The sequence below is a fragment of the Notolabrus celidotus genome, chromosome 7, assembly GCF_009762535.1.
Source record: "Notolabrus celidotus isolate fNotCel1 chromosome 7, fNotCel1.pri, whole genome shotgun sequence".
NCBI classification, from domain to species: Eukaryota; Metazoa; Chordata; class Actinopteri; order Labriformes; family Labridae; genus Notolabrus; species Notolabrus celidotus.
In genome coordinates, this window is record NC_048278.1 from 419,797 (window position 1) to 440,949 (window position 21,153).

The window sequence follows — 21,153 nt, forward strand, 5'->3', positions numbered from 1 at the left end:
ACATAAGACTTTGAAAGACATGATCAGTTGCTTTCTCTCTCTCTGCTCTCTCCTGATTGGCCAGTCAGCTGTTCTGACACAAAATGGCAGCTAAGGGTGCAGTTGCTGAGTGCCACCTCCGCTGTTGTGCCCTCTGACCTTCAGTCGGAGCGGTATATATAGCAGGGAGAGATGAGGGGAAGACCCCTGGCTGCCAAAATGAAGTCTCTGCTGTGCGTGTGCGGCTTGCTGTGTCTGCTGGCTCTGACGGCTGCAGGTATGGAGGAGAGCGCCGGGGGTCTGTGGGAAATCTGTTCACGTTTGTCTGAAAGTGGGATGCATTGCAGGGAGTTATTTTTGCAGGTGTGCTGTGTTAAATTGAAATGCTTGGCTGTAAAGTTACATGTGTGTTTGATCAGAGTCTTTGAACGTATAAGAGCTTTTTATGTCCTGCTGCATGGGCCTGGAAAAGGGTTTTGTAGGTTATTAACTACAGGAAGGTTCAAAGCTTTTACCCTTTTACAGAAGTATTCATTATGCAACCATTCAATACAAATAGAGTGAAAAATGTGCTTCCTTTATTAGGTTTTATGTAAAAAGTATCAGGTCGGGTCTTTTTAAATATGCCTCACAAAGTTGTGTCAAATCCTGTCAGACATCTCATCGAGTAGTTAACTCAGCTGATAGGACAGAAACTTGTGTTGTATGTTGCTAAAGTGTTGTGCAGAGCCTATGTGGTAAAACTGAGAAAGTCAGAGCTGAGGTGTGACACCAGCTGATGGAAACAGTCCTGTCTGCTTCATATCTTCTCCGTCCTGCAGGGAAACACGGTGACAGCTCTGACAGAGTGACAGACTCACTCCAAAGAGTCACACTCTGCTGCAGACAAAGCTAAAGCTGGACAGAGTAAATACGTAGATCACCCATGGATTGATTTTTGCATGCATGTCAGCGCAGCTAAACATGTTTTGGTTCAGTGTTTTGAAGGCTTTTCTTCAGATCTATGAAATCAAGGGAGTTAGTAAATCCAGTAAAATATGATCAAACAACAGCTCGCTCTGCTTGGTTAAAAGTTTCCTCTGTGATTAGTCATGCTGAGTTAAAGTACCCTTGTCTGTCCTTGCACTGATTCATTTTGGCCCGCACAAGTTGCCGTAGTCAGGTGTCAGGCGTCAGTCAGACAAAGTCACCAGATACTGTGGTCACCAATGCAATGCAGCGATACGCATCTCTTTAAGACTGTGAGGAATGCTCACACATCTGCGCCATGTGCATGAACTTATGCAAAGACACTCTCGTTCACGTGCCTTAAATTAAAAGATAATCAAAAACACCAAACTGAGCACAAATACCCTCCACGTCTGCACTTTAAGTCAGTCCTGCCCAAAGAGTCTCAAAAAAGCCTTGTCACTGCTGCTCCGCTCCGTCTGCAGAGCTGCTAATCTGTCATTCCAGTCAGCAGGGTCCATGTGGAGGGGATGTCCCGGCTAAAAGCAGCATGAGAGCACAGCAGAGGGCACGCAGGACCAGAGATCAGTCGCCAAACAGCTGGACTGTTTAAGGTTACATAAGCAGATAATCAAGTGCTATTAAAAGTTTAGGTAAATGTTGATTAATGGAAGTCATGACAGAGCGAGAGGCCTTTTAGAGCCCTGTCACACGTAAGGCATCATTTGACTTAAAAGAGTGTAGATTAATCAAGCTTGACAGAACAGTACATAGTTTGGGTCAGAAAGCCAAATTAAGAAATGCAGAAGTCACATCAGACTCATATGGTGCATCTAACAACACTGAAATGATGAACTTGTGTAGAAAGTCTGGATTCAAGAGTTAAGAAACTCTTAAAGCTTTCTTTACCAACTCAGTTCACACTTCTGCAAAGACTCTAATGAAATAAAAGAAAGTTGTGATTTCCATCCTTCAAGATTTAAAGAAAGGATACGCTGGTGTTCTTAATAAAGTCCAGCTGACTTTGGAACACATGCTGAACAGTAAGCAGGCAGCATGTCATCAGTACCAGTGCTGACGCATTTACTGTCCCTAGTCTCTGAAGAGGCAGTGAGTCACGCACAGCAGCACACTGTTGCAGGGAATGTGAGCAATAGTGCAGCGGAGTTGCAGGCCAGCCTCATGACAATCAGAGGGAGGAGAGGAGCGCCACACTTCCTGAAAATAGGAGTGGAATTATCCCTCCTTCTTTTCACCCTCTGACTCATTGTGGGACTATTTCTGTCTCAAAGATGTACCGTACAGCACCCAGGCACCTGTCCCACTCTGTCCCCGCAGCACTGTGTGCTCCGAACAGTGGGGTGAGAAAGCACCAGAGAGGGACGTTATATACCTGATTTACATTTCAGGAGAAGACAAAGATCTGCACAACGCTCGGTTAACTACCTGTAGGTAATACGGTGGTTCTTGCAGGTGCACAATTTGATTGCACTACTCTCACGATGTGAGGATCAAGTGAGACACAGTAATGACTAAAATTCATTTCACCTGAAGAAAACACTGAGATGTAATGATTGTGTGGGCAGACTTTATGTGAAAGAATGAATTCATAGTGGCGACCCACAGAGAATTATCATCCAGCCATGCAGTGTTGTATATTTTCTAGCTCGTTGTTTTAGTTCTTAGCGCCTTCATAACTCAACGTTTAAGTGAAGTCACATTTCTCTCTCAGACTCATTTCTAGCTGCTGCAGGCAACCTTTCAGTATCACAGACAAATAGTATTAGTTTGTGAACCTGCTGGTCCGTGCATCCAGTTTAGGGGCCTTTTTTTCTTGATAGTTGGTGGAGAGCAAACCAGAGCAAAAAGGAATGTAAATAGAAGATGTAATCATTAATTGGAAAGAAACAGATCTCCAAAAATATAATGCTTCTGTCTCTTGCTGAGACCGCTGGTAAAAATTTAGCATCACAACTTTACAAGGTCATAATGATTTGTCACTGTAATGTTCACAGCTTGTTTCAGCAGCTGCAAGAGGATGAAACAAATAGTGCTGTTCACATAGAGGGCATGTTCTTTTTAATGACTCCCAGATGTTGGAGCATCAGTCTGAACATATCCTGAATACTACGCAACAAAGTACTTTTTCAAATATTATGCAAAGGATATGCATAGATATATCTTATTCTCCCAAACAGAGTACTTCTTAAAACCTTTGGCTAATAGAAACACTTTGCTACCAAAGTACGATGAAGCCTACACATCCTCACTTAAAGAATAAACCAACATGCAACATGCTTATTTGTGCAGTTCAATGAATGAATGCTCACACAGAGGTTGAACCATTCAAGCTTAAGCCAACACGAGCAAGCATCTACTCCATTATCTACCGGCTCTGCTTCAAACAAGACAAAATTACACACTTGCATTGAGCAGGCATATTTTCACTATGTAAATAATCATAGTTAGCATGCTAATATCCGTTTATTAACAAAGTAAAGGGAAGTCAGTTCTGCTCAGCGTTAAAGCACGAGTCCCATGCACAGAGGTTAGAGTCCACGTTGCAGCAGCTGTCGCAGGTTCAACTGTTGGCCTCGTCCATTTGCTGCCTGTCTCCCCCCGCTCTGTACTCCCCACATGTCCTGTCTCCCCCCGCTCTGTACTCCCCACATGTCCTGTCTCCCCCCGCTCTGTCCTCCCAGCATGTCCTGTCCCTCCTCAGCTGTCTGATCAGATAAAGGTCAGGGAGTCCAAAAGATCACTTAAAGAAAGGATTTCTGGACGATGTAGATGTCTGCTCGACTTTAACGCCCTAATCCATACTTTGTGCCAACATATGCAGTGATGTTTAAATATTACAGTACATATTATGGTACTGGACTAAAGGTCACTAAGGTCATCAGGATTCAGTCGACGTGTGTGCTATATTGAACAGCAATCAATTCAGTGTTTACAAAGATGTCATTGAGGATCATCCAACAAACAGACCCGCCTGAGCCATCATGAGATCACAACATCGACTTCATGCAAAGCTGCTTATTTCCTAAATCACTCAGTAATATTTGTTTGCTTTAACATTCACTCCGTGTGATTGCCCCCACTTCATATTTACTTGCTTTTTGTCTCACACATTTTCCCCCCCAAACGTCACATTGTTGTTGTCTTCCTGACTCTGTGAAGGCGGATTTGGAGACAGCAGAAAGTGATCTGCTCACTTATCTCCGTCACTATCTTGAGGCATGCAGTGTGCAGGAAAAGAAGAAGGCTAAATGCAGCTTGTATGACTGCTGAAGCATTTTAGGTGCATTATTTGTTAGCTGTTAACACACTCACTGTAAAAAGAAATTGCAAAGCTTATCCTGAATCATTTTATGTAGTTACCCAAAAATGTCCTTCTTAAACAGAACAAATGAAGGAAAGAGAATCACAGGACCAGCAGCTTATCAATATTATTAAGTAGAAATAAACAAAGCGACTGACTTTGTTACGTAACGTCACTTAGCTTTGACATCCACCTTCGCCCTAACACTTCAGGATCTTGGCAGCAGCCGCCGTTCATGTTACGATGCAGACAATGTTGTGGCACCATGTCTTTGGGAGGCAGCCAAACCTTGGTCACGGCTCAATCAGGACGACAACATCGACATGAAAGTCATATCTGTGTATCCAGACCTCTGCCAGCGATAGAGACGGTAAACATGGTAGATAGTGTCAATCAAGAGATGAAATGTAACTTGATAAAGATTTGAAAACATTTAAATTCTGTGAAGCGTTTGACTTTTTATCCCTCCTGGATGGTTTTCGGCTTAGGTTCTTTTGCTAGTTAGCATGAATCATTAGCATGTGATTAAGGCAAACACTGAAGCTCCATTGGTCAATTTACACGGCACCCATTTCACATTGATTACATCTACAAATTCTGTTTAACTTTACAGGATTTGAGTTACTCTCTCTTCATTTTATAATGTGCATTACTTTCCTGGCATTCAAATTCTGCTGCACTGCTGTGTTCAAGGTAGCAAATCTTGTAAAATGGAGGTACAATACAATATTACCATCACCTAGCATAAAACTATATCAAGGTAACTCCGTAAATTAGTAACTCTCCTATATGAAAACATTTTGCTAGTGTTCTAGTGTCACACACAAACTCTGGCTGTGAAGAATGAAGCAGATGGGAAAGTGTTAAAAACTTCAGTACCTCGAGTGTCCACTAGAGGCTGGCTGCAGAAACACCAGAAACCACATACACACCCATTCAAAGAAGACGATCTTTACAGCAGAAATAAACATGTTTACAGCCTGGATCAAAGAAACAATTTTGTTCTGAATGGCTCATTTCTCTATTGGTGCACACTGTACGGGGAGTTAATTTTCTATAACTCAGCAGTTTAGAAGATATTAAAATGACAAGTTTACATAGTTAGAGGCACAGCTGACTTGACTGACAGGAGGGCACACTGCAGCTGTTAACAAGAAGACTAAAGAGCCAGCCTTAACTCAACATCTTTTCAAGATCACCTCATACTAGAGCGACTTACATTTGGTTGATTTAGCATTTCCAATGTGGCAACCGGGGATGATTTCAGAGTGAGACTATATTTTGATGACTCGTTGAGGGTAAGCGGCTAACAGCTACTGTTACCATGCAAACAATAAGTTCATAGCTAGGTAGCTTGCTAGCTTTTTTATGTTAGCCTCTCCTTTCAAACTATGAGACCTATTACTATAAGACCTAATATAATATAAACAAGATATGTAAATAATCATATAATGTAGGTTATGCTAGATTAAAACAACATTTTGTCAGTCACTGATCCATCTAAAGGTGATGAAATGATAAAGATTTGTCAGATTCCTCATGTTTGTAGGATTTGTAACCTTGAACACAGCAGCCGTCACATTTATACTTTACACCCTGAAAGTGCTGTCAAAGGAAAACGGTAGCCCGGTTAAAATGGACAAATGGTTCCGTGTGTAGGGTTTAACTGGTGTCATATTTCACTTATCATTGACCTGCCTCCAATAGATTCTTCAGCTTTGGACTGAGGCAGAGAAATGCAATCTTTGATGAAAGTCAAGAGCAACATAAGCAGCGTCATTATAGAAAAACCTGTTTAATTAAAGCTTAATTTGCAGTTTGCAGACAGTTATGGTGCTCTGGGAGTAAAAACTTGATGATCACCGGCGCTGACAATCTCCTCAGGGGGTGATAAGCATATAAATCCTTTATATACAAGGGGTGACAAGCGACATCATGAGAACAAAGTAGTTTGATGTGTGATTCAGGGCCTTAAAATAGGGCGAAGCGGCCGTCATGGAGGATGGTGCAGGAAAACTGGAGGACATGGAGTCCTGCTAGCATCATTAAGGAGAGCCTGGGATAAAGTAAGATAGGATGAGCATCAAGCCATCCATCCGGCCTGAAATATAAATGAACCTCTACTTAGAAGCAGCTGATCTTGGTTTGATGGATTCAGCTTCAAGGCTTTACACTCTCACTGTTATACTGCGTATGTGTTTCAAACAGAGAGCAGCTGTTATTCATACAGGTGTTCTCACAGATTCAACCTCTGCTCAGGACTGTGTGAGCGTGTACACCTGACTAACCTCCTTGTTCTCCTTTAAATATTGGAGGGTAGGACACATTGATATCACTGTTATGAGTATTTTAAATGACCTTAAACTAAACATCATTTTCAGGATCACAGCGGGTTTAAGAGCTAACAATAAATGTGCCACTCTACCTCTTGAAGTCATAACATCTTGATAGTCTTAAAATGAATTAAAGCAGTTTGAATCCATAACATTTTTTACCAACACTAAATCAAATAAAAATGTCATACAACTTGAAAGAGATAGCCTGTAGTGATGAGCCAACAGAGTACTATCACCAGAAACAGCAGCTCCCCTTCACTTTACAGAGTTCATGGCCGTTTTCAGCTTCAGTGTGAGACTGTTATTTCCTGTATCTTCGTTTTCATCGACTCTCACGACTACACGCATCTTTGCCTGACTGAAATCGGCATGCTTGGCAGAAAACAATGGCACACAGATAATGATAATGATTAGCTGGTTATCATAGAGTATGAAGCAGTTAAGAGCCAGATATTCCATCATGACTTTGACAAATACAGAGCCAAGCAAGAGTGGATTTTGAAAACAAGCCAAATAAGAATGAAACGTGAACTACTGACTGTAAACAAACAAGGATGACGGGTAGTGACCTCCAAAAGTGACGCCAAAATAACCCCAAATCACAGGCGGCTTATGGCCGTATGACCCTGAACATGCCCGATCTCGGAGGACACCAGAGCAACATCTTGAGTTGGTGTGAAGCAGACATTCACAGTTAGGGGAAGTCCAGTGACTCTTGTGTTATTGTGCCTTCTTCTTCTACACCGCTCATCCTGTGCACACAGTGTTGCTGAAGCTGCATCCATCAACAGAGCCAAATTATGAGGTCACACCTTTTGTAGCATTTAATAACAAATCAAAGCAAAACTTCTAGAAAAAAGAGAAATGACTATTTGGACATGAATCAGCATGATAAGAACTAGCTGTATGGACAGAATCCGCATGTTGGAGTAAATATGATCTAATGTGTTTAATTTTAGAGTTTGACCCATGTCCCATTTATTAGCACTGAGGAGGTGTCAGAAGATCTTTTATTGGCTTCACTTTTGTGTATCTGTCATAGCGTCCATGTTGTCATACAGAACAGGTCCAAAAAAAGGAACATTTATTTTTATGTTGCAACCTTAGACTTATAAACCATGGACGTAGTGGCAGTGATGTCATCCTTAAGTTTTGGAGGGGGAGTTTTGGAGCCCAGTGATGGCAATTGGAAACATTGGCTCAACCTAACTCTCTGCTAAATGCTGCAATGTGCCCGCCTGTCAGTCAAATCAGCACGCCACCAATTATGTCTAATTATGCAAGGCTCATAACGAGCAAGTCATAAAATAAATTCCGCCCTTGTACAGAGTGTACAAAAGAGAAATGGGCTACTAAGACAAAAACACTTTTGGTGTCAACATGTTTGGTGTCAACATGTTTAATTATCTGTAAAACTTGACATTTGAACATGGGTGTTAAAGGGAACACTTTTGGAGTCAACCCCAAGTGGACCCTTGAGGAACTGCAGATTTGATCTCTTCAGCATCTGCTTCATTATTTAATGATTGCAACAGAAGAGTGAATGGCTATCACAACATGTTACCTTCTTCATTAGCACCAGCCTGTCTGCTCATGATTGATGAGGTCTTACTAACATATTAAACCTGTGACAGCTGCCTTCAGCTAAAGTCTTCATGTAACATGAACTGTAGACATGCATTAGCTGCCTCATATCACACTGTGTACCACTCTGTGCTCCTCAGACTTTAGACCTCACAGGCAGTTATTATTAAATAGAGGTCACAGCCTTCTGCTCTACACCGTGGACTGTAAACGTATCTAATGTACATGTATACATGCGTGATTGTGAAAGAGGAGTCTCTGCTTGGCTGATTGTTTTGAAACTATAGTAACTGTAATACGCTGAATGATGTGAACGCTTAGAGGCGATCTGGACTGTGTTTGAGCAGCTTGTAAATGTCTCTCTCTGAGTTTTATTGACTTGAGAAGGAGGAGTGAAACCATCTTTGTTTTTGCTCTTCTGGAAAACTGACTCTTAATGAATATGAAACTTTCCCCATTTAAGTATTGGAATATAATGGTGCCGCCATGTGTGACAGAATATGACAAAAACAGCAAAGGATGACTTGTAGATTAAGAGTCACTGAGTCTCTTGTATAAAATCCTGAATCAAACTGTATTTTTGGAGGAAAAATGCCATTTTAAGTTCATCACATTTATCCTTTATATCTTCCCTCAGCTCAATTAGAGTTTATCAGTTTGATTTCAGGTCATTAGGATTTAGATTTCTATACTAATTAAAATTTACCTGTGGAAGCAACTTATCAACCACAAGTGCCTGAGGCCTGCACGAAAGGATCAATTTGACTCTTAATGAGACGGTAATAAAGTTATTTCATTTCATGAGACAGGAAAAAACATCTCAATAAATTGGAAAATTGTAAAAAATGTAATTCAAAAAGATAAATGTTCTTGTATTCCATAGTCATGATATGTAAAATGAAATATTTTAAGCCTTTTTTCATTTAACTATGAGGATTATGGCTCATGAAAATAATAAATCCAGTATCTCAAATTATTAGAATATTTCCTAAGATCAATAAAACAAGGATCTAAAATATAGAAATGTCCAACCTCTCTCACTCAGAACTTGATTTGAGCCCCTTTATCATGAATTCCTGCATCATTGCAGCGAGGCACTGCTGAGTTGTGAGTGAAGTTTAGGGTTCAGCTCATCTGTATTTTTGGGTTCGTTGTTTCTGAACCTTTTCCCAGCACACCTTTCCCTTCCAGTCAACTCTCTGTTAATATGCTTTGATGCAGCACTTTGTTAACAGCCAGTCTATCAGCACTAACCTTCTGTAGCTTACCCTGCTCCATGAGGTCAATGATTGAATGATTGTCTTCTGGATAACTGTCAAGTCAGCAGTCTTGCTCATGAATGTGGTTGCTTGTACTGATCTAGACTGATATGCGTATTTATACTGGTGATTTGGTCAAACTCAAAATGGAATATTCTAATATTTTGAGATGTTTTTTCTTCAATTTTCTGAGTTGTATGTCATAAATATCAAAATAGAAAGCTGCTTTAAATATTTTAATTTACATGAGTCTAGAATATGTTAAATGTTCACTTTTTAAAATAACTAATGTAAGATATTGAAATTTTGCAAGATACTGTATCTTGTTGAGATGCAATTGCTAATCAAAACTTGTGGCTGAGACCATACACTCAGTAGAAAAATGTTGCTGGGGTATTAAAGTAGAGTTATTTTTACATCTGGCTGCAGTTTAGAAGACTTTTGTTGCAACTAATGTCCACTAGAAATAATTTAGGTTTTGGGCACTTCTTTGTTGATTTAAGAAGGTGATGTCCACTTAATGCACATCATGATATTGTAAGAAATAAAGGATAATATCTATTAATACTTTACACAAGACAACAGTAGTAAATACATGCAGCAAGAATTAAAAACGATATATTCTATATAAAGCCACAGAGTCCATTCAGCTGTCTGTTTTCAGATCCTCTACACAACTGTCTGCAGCCCGTCGGCCTCAAATAGTCCAAGCTTCAGTGTCTCCATTCAAGGAGCTGAAACCTGAGTCTTATATCAGGGAGGTGCTGGACATCCGATCTGCTCTGTTCTTGTTCAGTGACTGAGACCTGGTCAAGCTCTGACGTAACAAACAAAGGTTACAGGTCTTCACATGTCCGGCTAGTTTAGACTTTGGTCTCATATGTCAGAAACTGAAAGTCCTGGTTAAGAATGAATCTACATTTTTACGATTAATGTAAATAAAATGTTTAAAAACTCATAAACCTGTGGACTGCTTTTGTCCTGGCAGGCTCCTCCATCCATGATGAAGAGCCTCTGGTGCATCTGCAGCTCCAGCAGCCTGAAGGAGACCTCTTCTCCTGCGGCTGTGACTCAACAGAGGAGCACGCCACCCAGACCTCCTCCAATGACACGCCGGCCCCAGAGAGGGCGATGTGCCAGCCCTGCGCAAAACCTGCTCTAGATACTGCAGAAGAGCCGGCTTCATCTCCAGAGCCTGAAGAGGAGGAGGAAGATGCAGCATCTGCAGTGTTGGATGCTTCAACGGTAGGGGTAACAAGTGATGAAGAAGAAGAAGAGGAAGAGGAGGATGCTGCTACCCAGGGAGAGGTAGAAGAAGAGGAAGTGATGTCTGAGGAGGCTGTACAGGAGGCGGGAGAAGAAAGTGTGGAGGAGGAATCCACAGAGGAGGAGGTAGATGAAGGTGAAGAAGAAGAGGAGAAAAATGAAGAAGCCGAGGAAGGGGAGATAATTGAAGCTCAAGAGGAGGCTGCAGAAGACGAAGCTGAAGCTGAAGATGAGCAGGAGGAAACTGAGGAAGCAACCGAGGAGGGAAATGTAGAAACTTTGGCTATGGAGGAGGAAGAGGCTGCAGCTGAGGAAGAGGCTGCTGCTGAGGAAGAGGCTGCAGCTGGGGAAGAGGCTGCAGCTGAGGAAAAGGCTGCAGCTGAGGAAGAGGCTGCAGCTGAGGAAGAGGATGCTGCTGAGGAAGAGGCTGCAGCTGAGGAAGAGGCCGCCGCTGAGGAGGAGGCTGCTGAACCAGAAGAATCAGAACCAGAAGTGATAGCAGAACAAGAAACCGAAGTGGATTCAGAGCCAGAGGCGATTCCAGATCCTGAACCCGAACCAGTAAATGAGGTGGTTGAAGAGCCTGAACCAGAGCCTGAAGTGGCCACAGAACCAGAGCCTGAACCAGAGCCTGAAGTGGCCACAGAACCAGAGCCTGAACCAGAGCCTGAAGTGGCCGCAGAACCAGAGCCTGAACCAGAACCAGAAATTACAGAAGAGCCTGAACCTGAGGTGATTCCAGATCCTGAACCGGAACCAGAGGAGATCGTAGAGCCAGAGGTTGAAGTAGTTGCAGAGCCTGAACCCGAACCAGAACCAGAGGTGGCCCCTGAAGTGGAATCAGAGCCAGAACCAGTTGAAACCCCAGCAGAGGAGGCTCCTGCGGTGATAGAGGTTGAGGAAGTGACCGTGGAGGAGGTATCAGTGGAGGATTCTACAAAGACTAAAACCAAAGGTACAAAAACAAAACACAAACTAGGTTAAAGTATCCTGGATTTCATTTAGGCTCAACCTCAGTGGTCTAAGTTGATGATGGCACAGGCTGATATCTTGCCCTCAGTCCACCAGAGAGTCAGGGATGAGCGGAGCAGCAGGGATGGTGTTACAGTAAATCTGTCCCCGTCCACTCACTGCTGCTGTAATTAAAGAAGGACGTTGTTATGTGATGTCCTGGTGTTGATATCTGCTGTGAGGATGATGGCTGAGTCACTTCATCTGATCCTTCTTCATGAATTCATTATTATATGGTTGGTTGGTTAGTAAGTTAGTTGGTTGCTTGCTTTAATGGTTGGTTGGTCGGTCAGCTGGCTGGCTGGTTGGTTGGTTGGTTGGTTGGTTGGTTGGTTGGTTGGTTGGTTGGTTGGTTGTTTGTTTGGTTGATTTACATGATCTTGTCTTTGTCAGGTTTTGTTGGACCTTGAAAAATATACTTTTTACATATAATTTACTGCTCATGATCTGTATTGAGTATTCTTTAATATAAGTGAGTTGACGTCTATTTTGGAGCACGAGTCTTGTTGCGCTGGTAGTCTATAACTGAGACAGGTCAAAAAATAACGGCTGAGGCCTCTGTCTTCCTCTCTTCCTCTCGCTGACACGCTGGACCCCCAGAATCTGACACTGTGTGTAGCTGAAGGGGAATTAGCAGCAACCTCTGGTCCAGAAATAGACAAACCAAAATAGCCGAGGAAAAGAACAGAGATGGATGGACAACAGCTTGATATAACAGTCGTGTCTGTAGTCAGCACAGATGGTGTGCTCACCCACCACACAGGAAACCATTTACCTGTGGGGGCAGATTTATTTTGTGACCTTGTCTGCTGAGGTTTACTAATTATCTTTGACAGCTTTATCGGGTGACAGACTGCGGTTCATTGGATGGATTTATCTACGTAGTTAACTGTAATTGGATGACATAAAGATGAAGAACTGTCTTCATGGTCGTCCTTGTCTATAAAGCATTACTGCTTTTTCCAACAGTTATAAAATGATGAGACATAACACGACAACTTTTTCCAAACGTCATTCAAAAGTCACTGAAAAGGAAGAAAGTATTTGTATTTGTCAGGAGAGACTTCCTTTACACAATCTTTTTTTTCCTTCAGGTGTTTTTGCTCTGAATGTACATAAATGTATGTTAATACTAAAGGAGAACTACTCTGACTCAGTACAATGATCTCAGTCAGGCAGTCTGTTCCTAGCTCAGTTTCTGACAGATCAGCATATGTTATGGTCATACAATGACCTTGTTTAAGTCTTTCAATACTCTCTGTTAACTCTTTGGTTTATAATTAGGTACACGTTGATTTAGAAAGCCAGCTTCTACCACAGATGTTTTTTGATGCTTTTATTGCTGTTGATATTAATTCCCTCTCTGGGCAATAGACCCAAATAATTCGAATTTCTTCTCATGTAATAACATGTTAAACCAACAAACAAACAATCAGATAAATAAAAACAAGTTAGGGCTCTTGACCTTTAACCCTAACAGATGACTGACTTTCTGATCCTTCAATCAGGGCCCAAGGCAGCTGGAGCAGCAGGCCCAGCTACGAGGGACCGCTCCCACATCGAGAACACGCTGCGATATGCTGCTGAACCCTCCGCAGAGTTCTCAGGTAAGAGACAAAGACAGCTTGAAAATTACTGATATGTGAAAGACTGGATTGTTCCCACCAGCACACACACACACCCAATCACTCGTACGCACACACAGAACCAGTGAACCCTCATGCTAAAATTGGATGTCCAATGATAACATGTCTTTGCAGCCCACCATTCAAATGAATGTGTTTCAGACCTTTTCTTTGCAAAGGCCTGAAGAGTTGCACTGAAACAAAAAGGCAGCAGAATGTTTACGGTAACTTTGTCCGCGTAAAAGAAAAACAGATGTGTTTGCCCGTGAATGAAAGGAAGTTTGAGACAATTTTGGGAACTTTTGCTGAAACTATTCTGAAAATTGCTTCATGATGTCTAACTCCTGAGGCTGGTATTTGAGAGTGTGTACACTGAATATGTGTGTGTGTGTGTATGTGTGTGTGTGTGTGTGTGTGTGTGTGTGTGTGTGTGTGTGTGTGTGTGTGTGTGTGTGTGTGTGTGTGTGTGTGTGAGTGTGAGTGTGTGTGTGTGAGTGCGTGTGTGTGTGAGCGTGCAGACAAATCTCAAGGCAAGGTGATTAATCAGTGCAATAGTGTAACTCTGTCCTGGGCATGAAAGCCTCTCTGTTCTCTAAAACCAGACCGGTTCATTTCAGAGAGGCCAAAGTGCTGCAGCAGAGCCAGTCTGTGTTAATCACCTCAGCTCCATTCAATAAACTTTATGAGGGCGATTCATCAGGAGCTGCCAAAGCATGCGCTGTAATCAGTAATGGCGGCGAGAACATTAATAATTCTCTTGTCCAAAATGTTGTCTCGCCATTACATCCCAATTATAACAACCCACTTTCTTTCTCTCCCTCTCTCTCTTTTTCTCTTTTCTCTAGCTGCTATGAAGAAGCTGCTGAGCATCTACCACACGGCCATCAAACCGATGGAGCAGGCCTTTAAGTACAATGAGCTCAGGCAGCATGAAGTCACAGGTACATCAGCTTCCTGTTGGAGACTATTAAACAGCATGCACAGAAGCATTGACATGTTTTAATGTAAGGAGTAATACACAGTGAGCAGGTGGTTATGCACACTAGAATACTGACAGAAGGATCTTGCTCACCTTGTCTGATTACAATTTGCATTATCCCCCTCATTACCAGGTTACCAACTAAAGCTCTAAACAAGTTGACAAAAATATTGATTTAAAGATAATTGACCTTATGTTTACATTTTAAAAAATAGTCCCTCGGACTTCATAGCTTTCATGGAAGCCTTCTTGAAGGACAAATGAACATTTTACTGAACGTTTCGATTCAGGTTTACATCCGAACATTAGCATGCTTTATTCTTATTTCACTTTAAGCTGAACATTTCCTCTGGAGGTATGTAAGTGTGGTGATTTGAACTTCTTCAGGAACATTTATGTTGTCATTTCTGTCCTCATTCTCCTCTCCTTCATCTCAACTGTGACGTTTCTGTGTTTTCATCCTTATTTATTATTGCATACTTATTTATTCTGAGGACATTTCAAAGGAACACTCTGCACTTCCTCACTTATTCTCTTTTATTTATTAATTCAAACATACTGTATTCACACACTTAACATCTAGCTCCCAAACTACTCGCAACACACCTTGCAGACCTGTTTGAGTCAGTTCACATGTTGTTTTGTTTGTTGTTTATTTGCACTTATTATTATTATTACTTGTATCCATGCAAAACCAACTTATGTACTAAGGTGTTGGTCGGTTGCAGGAGCATACATATGAAAAAATGATAAATCGACCGCCGCAGACTGAAATGACTTTACTCTGACTTTATTGTGAGTGTGTTTCATCAGCCCCTTCCTCAGAAACACCAATCTGCTCACAATTAAACCAATAAAGTTAATTTGAGTCGAGTTGATCTCAGAGCTTTGACACGGCTTTAAACATAACTGAGGCAAATGTCACAACTTCTCTCATTGTTGCTGTTATCACTACCACTTATGTTTTGAGATACTTTGTGGGGATCAGGATCTTAAATATGGAGCTCTGTTGCCATTACCAGGATACCAGGACAAGATCTGATATCCAAAATATCCCACATGATGTTCAGCCTAATGATTTAGATGCTAACAGACACCAACATTTTTTGCCACAGTGTCAACAGGCAGAGATGAAATGTGCCGGACTACTTTCCACAGATTGATTTAATATGACGTTTGTGATCTGGTTGTCCCTGGCCTTGCTTTTGCTGTTGAGAACTAATTACTTTGGTTATGGGGTTTCCACCAATCAGAATGAAGTATTTAACAAACGAGTAATAAAATAAATAAGTAGACTTTGATTATACAGAACCTTTCAAGGCAAAGTTAAACAGTGCTTTACAATTATAAAAAATGTGCAACTGAAGACGTAAGGAGAATAAAAATCTAACACATTGCTGCACAGGATAAAAACAAACTTTAGAGGCTAAAATGATCGCCTATATGACGTCTATTAATGATTTATTTTACATCAGGGCACTATCTGCAACTTAAAAATGGAAATCAATAACTAAATGTGATCATTTCAATTTCATCCACAATAAAATCGTGTCAGACAAATGCAAAAACAGTCAGTCACCACATCCAAGATCTGATCTCATCCAAGAAGCCAGATCTGTAAAGCATGACTTAAAAAAAATAAAGTCCCTGCTATGATAAAGAATTATTCCAAGACCTTGTTCTACCTTTATCATGACATGACTGCACAGTTTTGATGGTAAACCGGAGCTGCAAAGACCCAGTGAGGCACAAAGTCAAATTTAAGAAGAGATTGAACCCAACCTGACATTATTTAAAGCAGACTCACAGACACGCACAATAAAGACTCTGTGCTGGAAATTAAAGGGGACGTTGTGCGGGCTACTCCCCACAACTTTGTTCCATCACACATGAGAGCAGGGAGGATTAGTCCATCTGGAGCTGGATGAGGGCTGCAGGCCGGGGAACGTGACTGTGGGACCCCTTGTGGGGAAGGAGGGAAATACTTTACATGAGCCACAAAATATTTCCTTTTGAACTTCACATATCTGGGTTTTTATCTGTGCCAGTGGAATGAAATATCATTTTTTATAACTCAGGAGTCTTGTGTCTAACGAGACTTTGGAAATATGTAGCTCAACATGAAAACCACACAAAGTAGAATGAGTCAGTACTTTTGTTTTTCTGAAGCAGATTGTGTTTGACTTTTTGAAACCCTTTTTTTAACCATGTGTTTGATTGTCTCTAACTCTGCAGACGGTGAAGTCACGTCCAAACCCATGGTTCTGTTCCTGGGACCCTGGAGTGTGGGCAAATCCTCAATGATCAACTACCTGCTGGGACTGCACGGCACCTCACAGCAGCTCTACACAGGTTCACACCGAGCACACCTGACCGTTTGTGACACTGATCGTCAGTGAGAGTAGAAAGAGAGACAGTCTAGTTTTAACTATGTGAATCACAAGGGTAGCTTTGAGACCAGGGAGTATGACATCATTGGCTTAGTTTGAAGTTTGAAATCAAACCTCAGATTTATATACTCGGCCACATTAAGCTAAGCAACAAACGACCGAGTCACATGCTGACCTCTACATTTGCGACTGTGTTAAATCATTCCCTCTTCATCCCTCCCCCAGGCGCTGAGCCCACCACCTCAGAGTACACGGTCATCATGCACGGTGAGAAGTTTCGGAGCGTAGAGGGCATTGTCATGGCAGCAGACAGCTCACGCTCCTTCTCTCCTCTGGAGAAGTTTGGTCAAGGTTTCCTGGAGCGTCTGGTGGGCGTAGAGATGCCCCACAAGCTGCTGGAGAGGGTCACGCTCGTGGACACACCGGGCATCATCGAGAATCGCAAACAGCAGGAGAGAGGTGATCACTAATGATGTTTATATCTAAGAAAAAAGGAATAGTGTCCTCTGTCTTTTGTTTGTGTTGATAAGAGTTATGAAGCAAGAGGGAAAAGCTTCTGATTCATCCGCTCTGACATTCAGGGTTTCAGTTTAAGTAGAAACTCCGACACAAACACTAATATTAAACTCGTTAGTCTTTGCACTACTCATGGATGTCACACACATGCTCCTCATAAAGCTACAACCAAACTAAACACATGGGATTCTGACGGATACAGATTCAATCATGCTGTTTGTGGATTGTCTCAGAGGTCAAACTTGATGTTTTCATGTCCTCCCTCCCTCCCTCAGGTTATCCGTACAACGAGGTGTGCCAGTGGTTCATCGATCGAGCTGATCTGATCTTCCTCGTCTTTGACCCCACCAAGCTAGACGTGGGCGGGGAACTGGAGATGCTCTTCAAGCAGATGAAAGGCCGCGAGTCCCAGATCCGTCTCATCCTCAACAAGGCCGACAGTCTGAGCACGCAGGACCTGATGAGGGTCTACGGAGCTCTGTTCTGGAGCATGGCCCCGCTCATCAACGTCACTGAGCCTCCCCGGGTGTACGTAAGCTCCTTCTGGCCTCTGGACTATTCTGCAGACACGAGCAGGCAGCTGTTCATAAAGGAGGAGACGTCTCTGCTGGAGGATCTCAACCAGGCATGGCTTCATTTATAACATTTCAATTTCCAGCATGTCTCTTTGCAATACCTAGAGCCCAAAACGTTGGTTTGCATATGAGTCCTGCATTCAACTGTCATCTGTGCAGATATTCAGTCACAGCGAGGACTTTTTGGTGTGATCTGATACAGATTTATTTAACATAAAAGATCTGATAAACTTGAGACGCAAATGATGTGACAATGATATTTCACTAATTCAGAGTTTGTCTTTCTCTTCCTCCTCTCTTCCTCCTTCCTCCTCTCTTCTCTTTTCAGGTGATTGAGAATCAAATAGAGAACAAGATCGCCTTCATTCGCCAGCACGGTATCCGTGTGCGCATCCATGCTCTGCTGGTGGACCGCTACCTCCAGACCTACAACGATAAGCTGGGCTGGTTCAGCGACCCCTACGAGGTCTTCCAAGACATCGTCAACGACCCAGACAAGTACTACATCTTCAAATCTATTCTGGCTAAAACCAACGTCAGCAAGTTCGACCTCCCGGATAAGGAGGCGTACCAGGACTTCTTCGGTGTGAACCCGATGTCCGGCTTCAAACAGCTGTCGTATCACTGCAGCTGGAGCTCCGGCTGTCTCCTGGAGAAGATCGAGAGAGCCATCTCACACGAGCTCCCCGCTCTGCTCAGCAGCGTCAGCAGGGCCGCTGACACGCCTGCACCCACAAAGGCTGCACCCGCTCCTCCGCCCCCACTCCCTGGCACCTGTGAAGGTCCGGGGTGTGAGGAGAAACCAAAGAATCGCTGGAGGAAGCAGTGAGATGGAGGAGAGAGGGGAGCAGGAGAGGGAACAGAGGAGGCAGATGGCAGCATCAGCAGCAGCCAGAGGGTTCGCTGAAATAATGAACACTGCTGTGATTGTTGTGGAGACTGAGAAGGAGGAGAAGAGGTGTGAGATGCACTGAGCAGACCTGGATCAGGAGGTGTCTCAGAGCTCGGAGCAACAAGCAGATGACTTTAACGTGGGGACAGTCTGACAGCAAAGTATACTAAATTAATTCCCAAACATCTCTCTGTGGTAAACTTTGTCCTTTACGACCTCTCTGAGAACATCGTGACGAGAGTTTGGTACTAAAACAGGCGGAGTAACCTTCCCACTTGAAGAATCGCTGTCTGCAAATTTAGATCAGAATCCATCTGTTGAAGATCTTTAAATCATGAAGTAACAGAGACAGTCAGACATGTCATATCCTTATAACCATTCATGTTAATAACTTCTTCCTTTTTCAAGTTTGTATGATATTTATTCTAGTTTTTTTTGCTGGCAGTGATGTAGCCGCCACACTTTTGTCTTCTGTGTTGTTTGCAAAGTCTGAATATTCAGACACACTGCCGTGCTGTGTTTTTACCTTTAAACCCTGTCGTTGTTATTGTTGGCGCTCCTCTGGTCTTTAGTGTTAGCAGTGATTCAGATTTCAGTCCCTGTGTTGTATCATATCCTGTACTTCCATGTCTCTGTGTTTCTCGATTTAGAAGCTGGATCAGAACATGTGCAGCCTCTGGTTGAAGACAATCACAGAGTTCAAGCTCTTCTTCATGTGAGCTTGTATTTGATGCCTCAGCAGCGTCTCAGCCTTCTGAACTGTTGCTCGTTTTACCTCGACACGGCTGCACACCACACGGGCATTTCAACAAACTCAATCTTTTACTTGTTCCTGTGTGTCTGTTTGTAATTGTCTTTTTTCTGTGAGTGATTTCTTTTGAGTAAAAACATTGACAAATCTGCAGACTTGCCTTTGTTTCCTTCGTGAGGCGAGACCTCACAGAAGAGATCCGCTCCCCAGAAACGATATATAATTAATATCATTTGGTTGTTAAGCTGCAAAATTCATTAAAAGAGAGGTTTGGGAAAACACAAGCTGAAAGCACGAGCTCTCATCCTCACGACACGCAGCTGCTGGTGGAAGAAACGGCTCCCTTAGAATGAAATACAGCAGACTGATGTGTTCATGCACACTATCATGAATTAGAAACGTGATTCTGGTGTTGTTGGTGTGATAGAGGGGAACAAACGCATTAACTATTAAAAAAATGCTGTTTTCTAATCCTGTTTGTTTATTTTAGCAGGCAGTGACAGAAAACAGCCACCAGGAGGCGCCTCATCCTCCCAATGTGTCAACCAGACTAGAGCTGGAGTGCAGAGGATGGATGAAAGGAACTTTATGTCTTTGTGTCGGCTGACAAATTTAACATACAGAGGAAGAAATGTTCTGCAGACAATAAAAAGGTGAAGATCACGTCTCCTCTCTTACTCAGTTTCACACCCATACACTGATTTATGCTCGGTATATATCAAACACGGCACACAGCCACACATTTTGAAGGATGGCATTTGAATAAACATTAACCACATGCTCGTTTTATTACTATATGACTCTTTAGCTTAATTATTGCAATGATAGATTGTGAACTCATGAAACAGATCCAACCGTGTTAGACAGCAGAGGTCTGTCTGCAGATAGAAGGATGTCGACAAGCGGTCAAATACAACAGGGGTTCCCAAACTCTTAATTCCATGACCCCCAAATATAACAATCCAAAGACTGGAGATCCCCACAGTCCTGAGATGGTTTGGCTCACAGCTGGATGCAAGAACTAGTAGGCCAAATATGTCATATGTTTGTGACTATTACATTTACATTGTTGTATCTAAAATTTAAATACGAATTTTGGATATGTTCTGTAAAACAAAGGATACAATATGCAAATTTAGATCATTGTAAGTTTTTATTTTATTTTTGGAAGGCATCTCGCAAACCCACACTTTGGGAACCACTGAAATACAACACAGTGTGGCAGAGTCAGCTGAATGGACAGTATGGTTTACTAAGGTCTATTTTATTGTGTCGCTTAAAGCAAGCGTATGCGATTTTGTCAAGGGCATCCTATGGAGGAGACTTCTCTCTCTTGCACTTGTGTGGTAACTGTATGTGCCAGCCTTGTCATCATTATCATCATTGTCGTCCTTAAATTCATCATCATATTCATTTTCCTAAACCTCCATGTAAGCCTCAAAATCATTGGGGTTTCCCTCATTTTTAAAGATGTCGAGATACAATCAGGGCTGCACGCTGGTGCAGTGGGTAGCGCTGTTGCCTCACAGCTAGAAGGTTCCTGGTTCGAATCCCCGGCCAGGCGGGTGCCTTTCTGTGTGGAGTTTGCATGTTCTCCCCGTGCATGCGTGGGTTCTCTCCGGGTACTCCGGCTTCCTCCCACAATCCAAAAACATGCTCAGGTTGATTGATCACTCTAAATTGCCCGTAGGTGTGAGTGTGTGCATGAATGGTTGTCTGT

General features: G+C 42.4%; 1 protein-coding gene across 1 annotated transcript; it reads left to right on the plus strand.

Moving 5' to 3' along the window:
* Positions 1-198: 198 nt before the first annotated feature.
* Positions 199-19,565, plus strand: LOC117816165 (sarcalumenin-like). Its single transcript, XM_034688326.1, has 8 exons — positions 199-256; positions 10,417-11,649; positions 13,214-13,312; positions 14,176-14,271; positions 16,545-16,661; positions 16,925-17,158; positions 17,491-17,840; positions 18,119-19,565. Exons 1-8 carry the CDS (start codon positions 199-201, stop codon positions 18,617-18,619), a joined length of 2,688 nt encoding a protein of 895 aa, XP_034544217.1. The 3' UTR covers positions 18,620-19,565.
* The last annotated feature ends 1,588 nt before the right edge of the window (positions 19,566-21,153 follow it).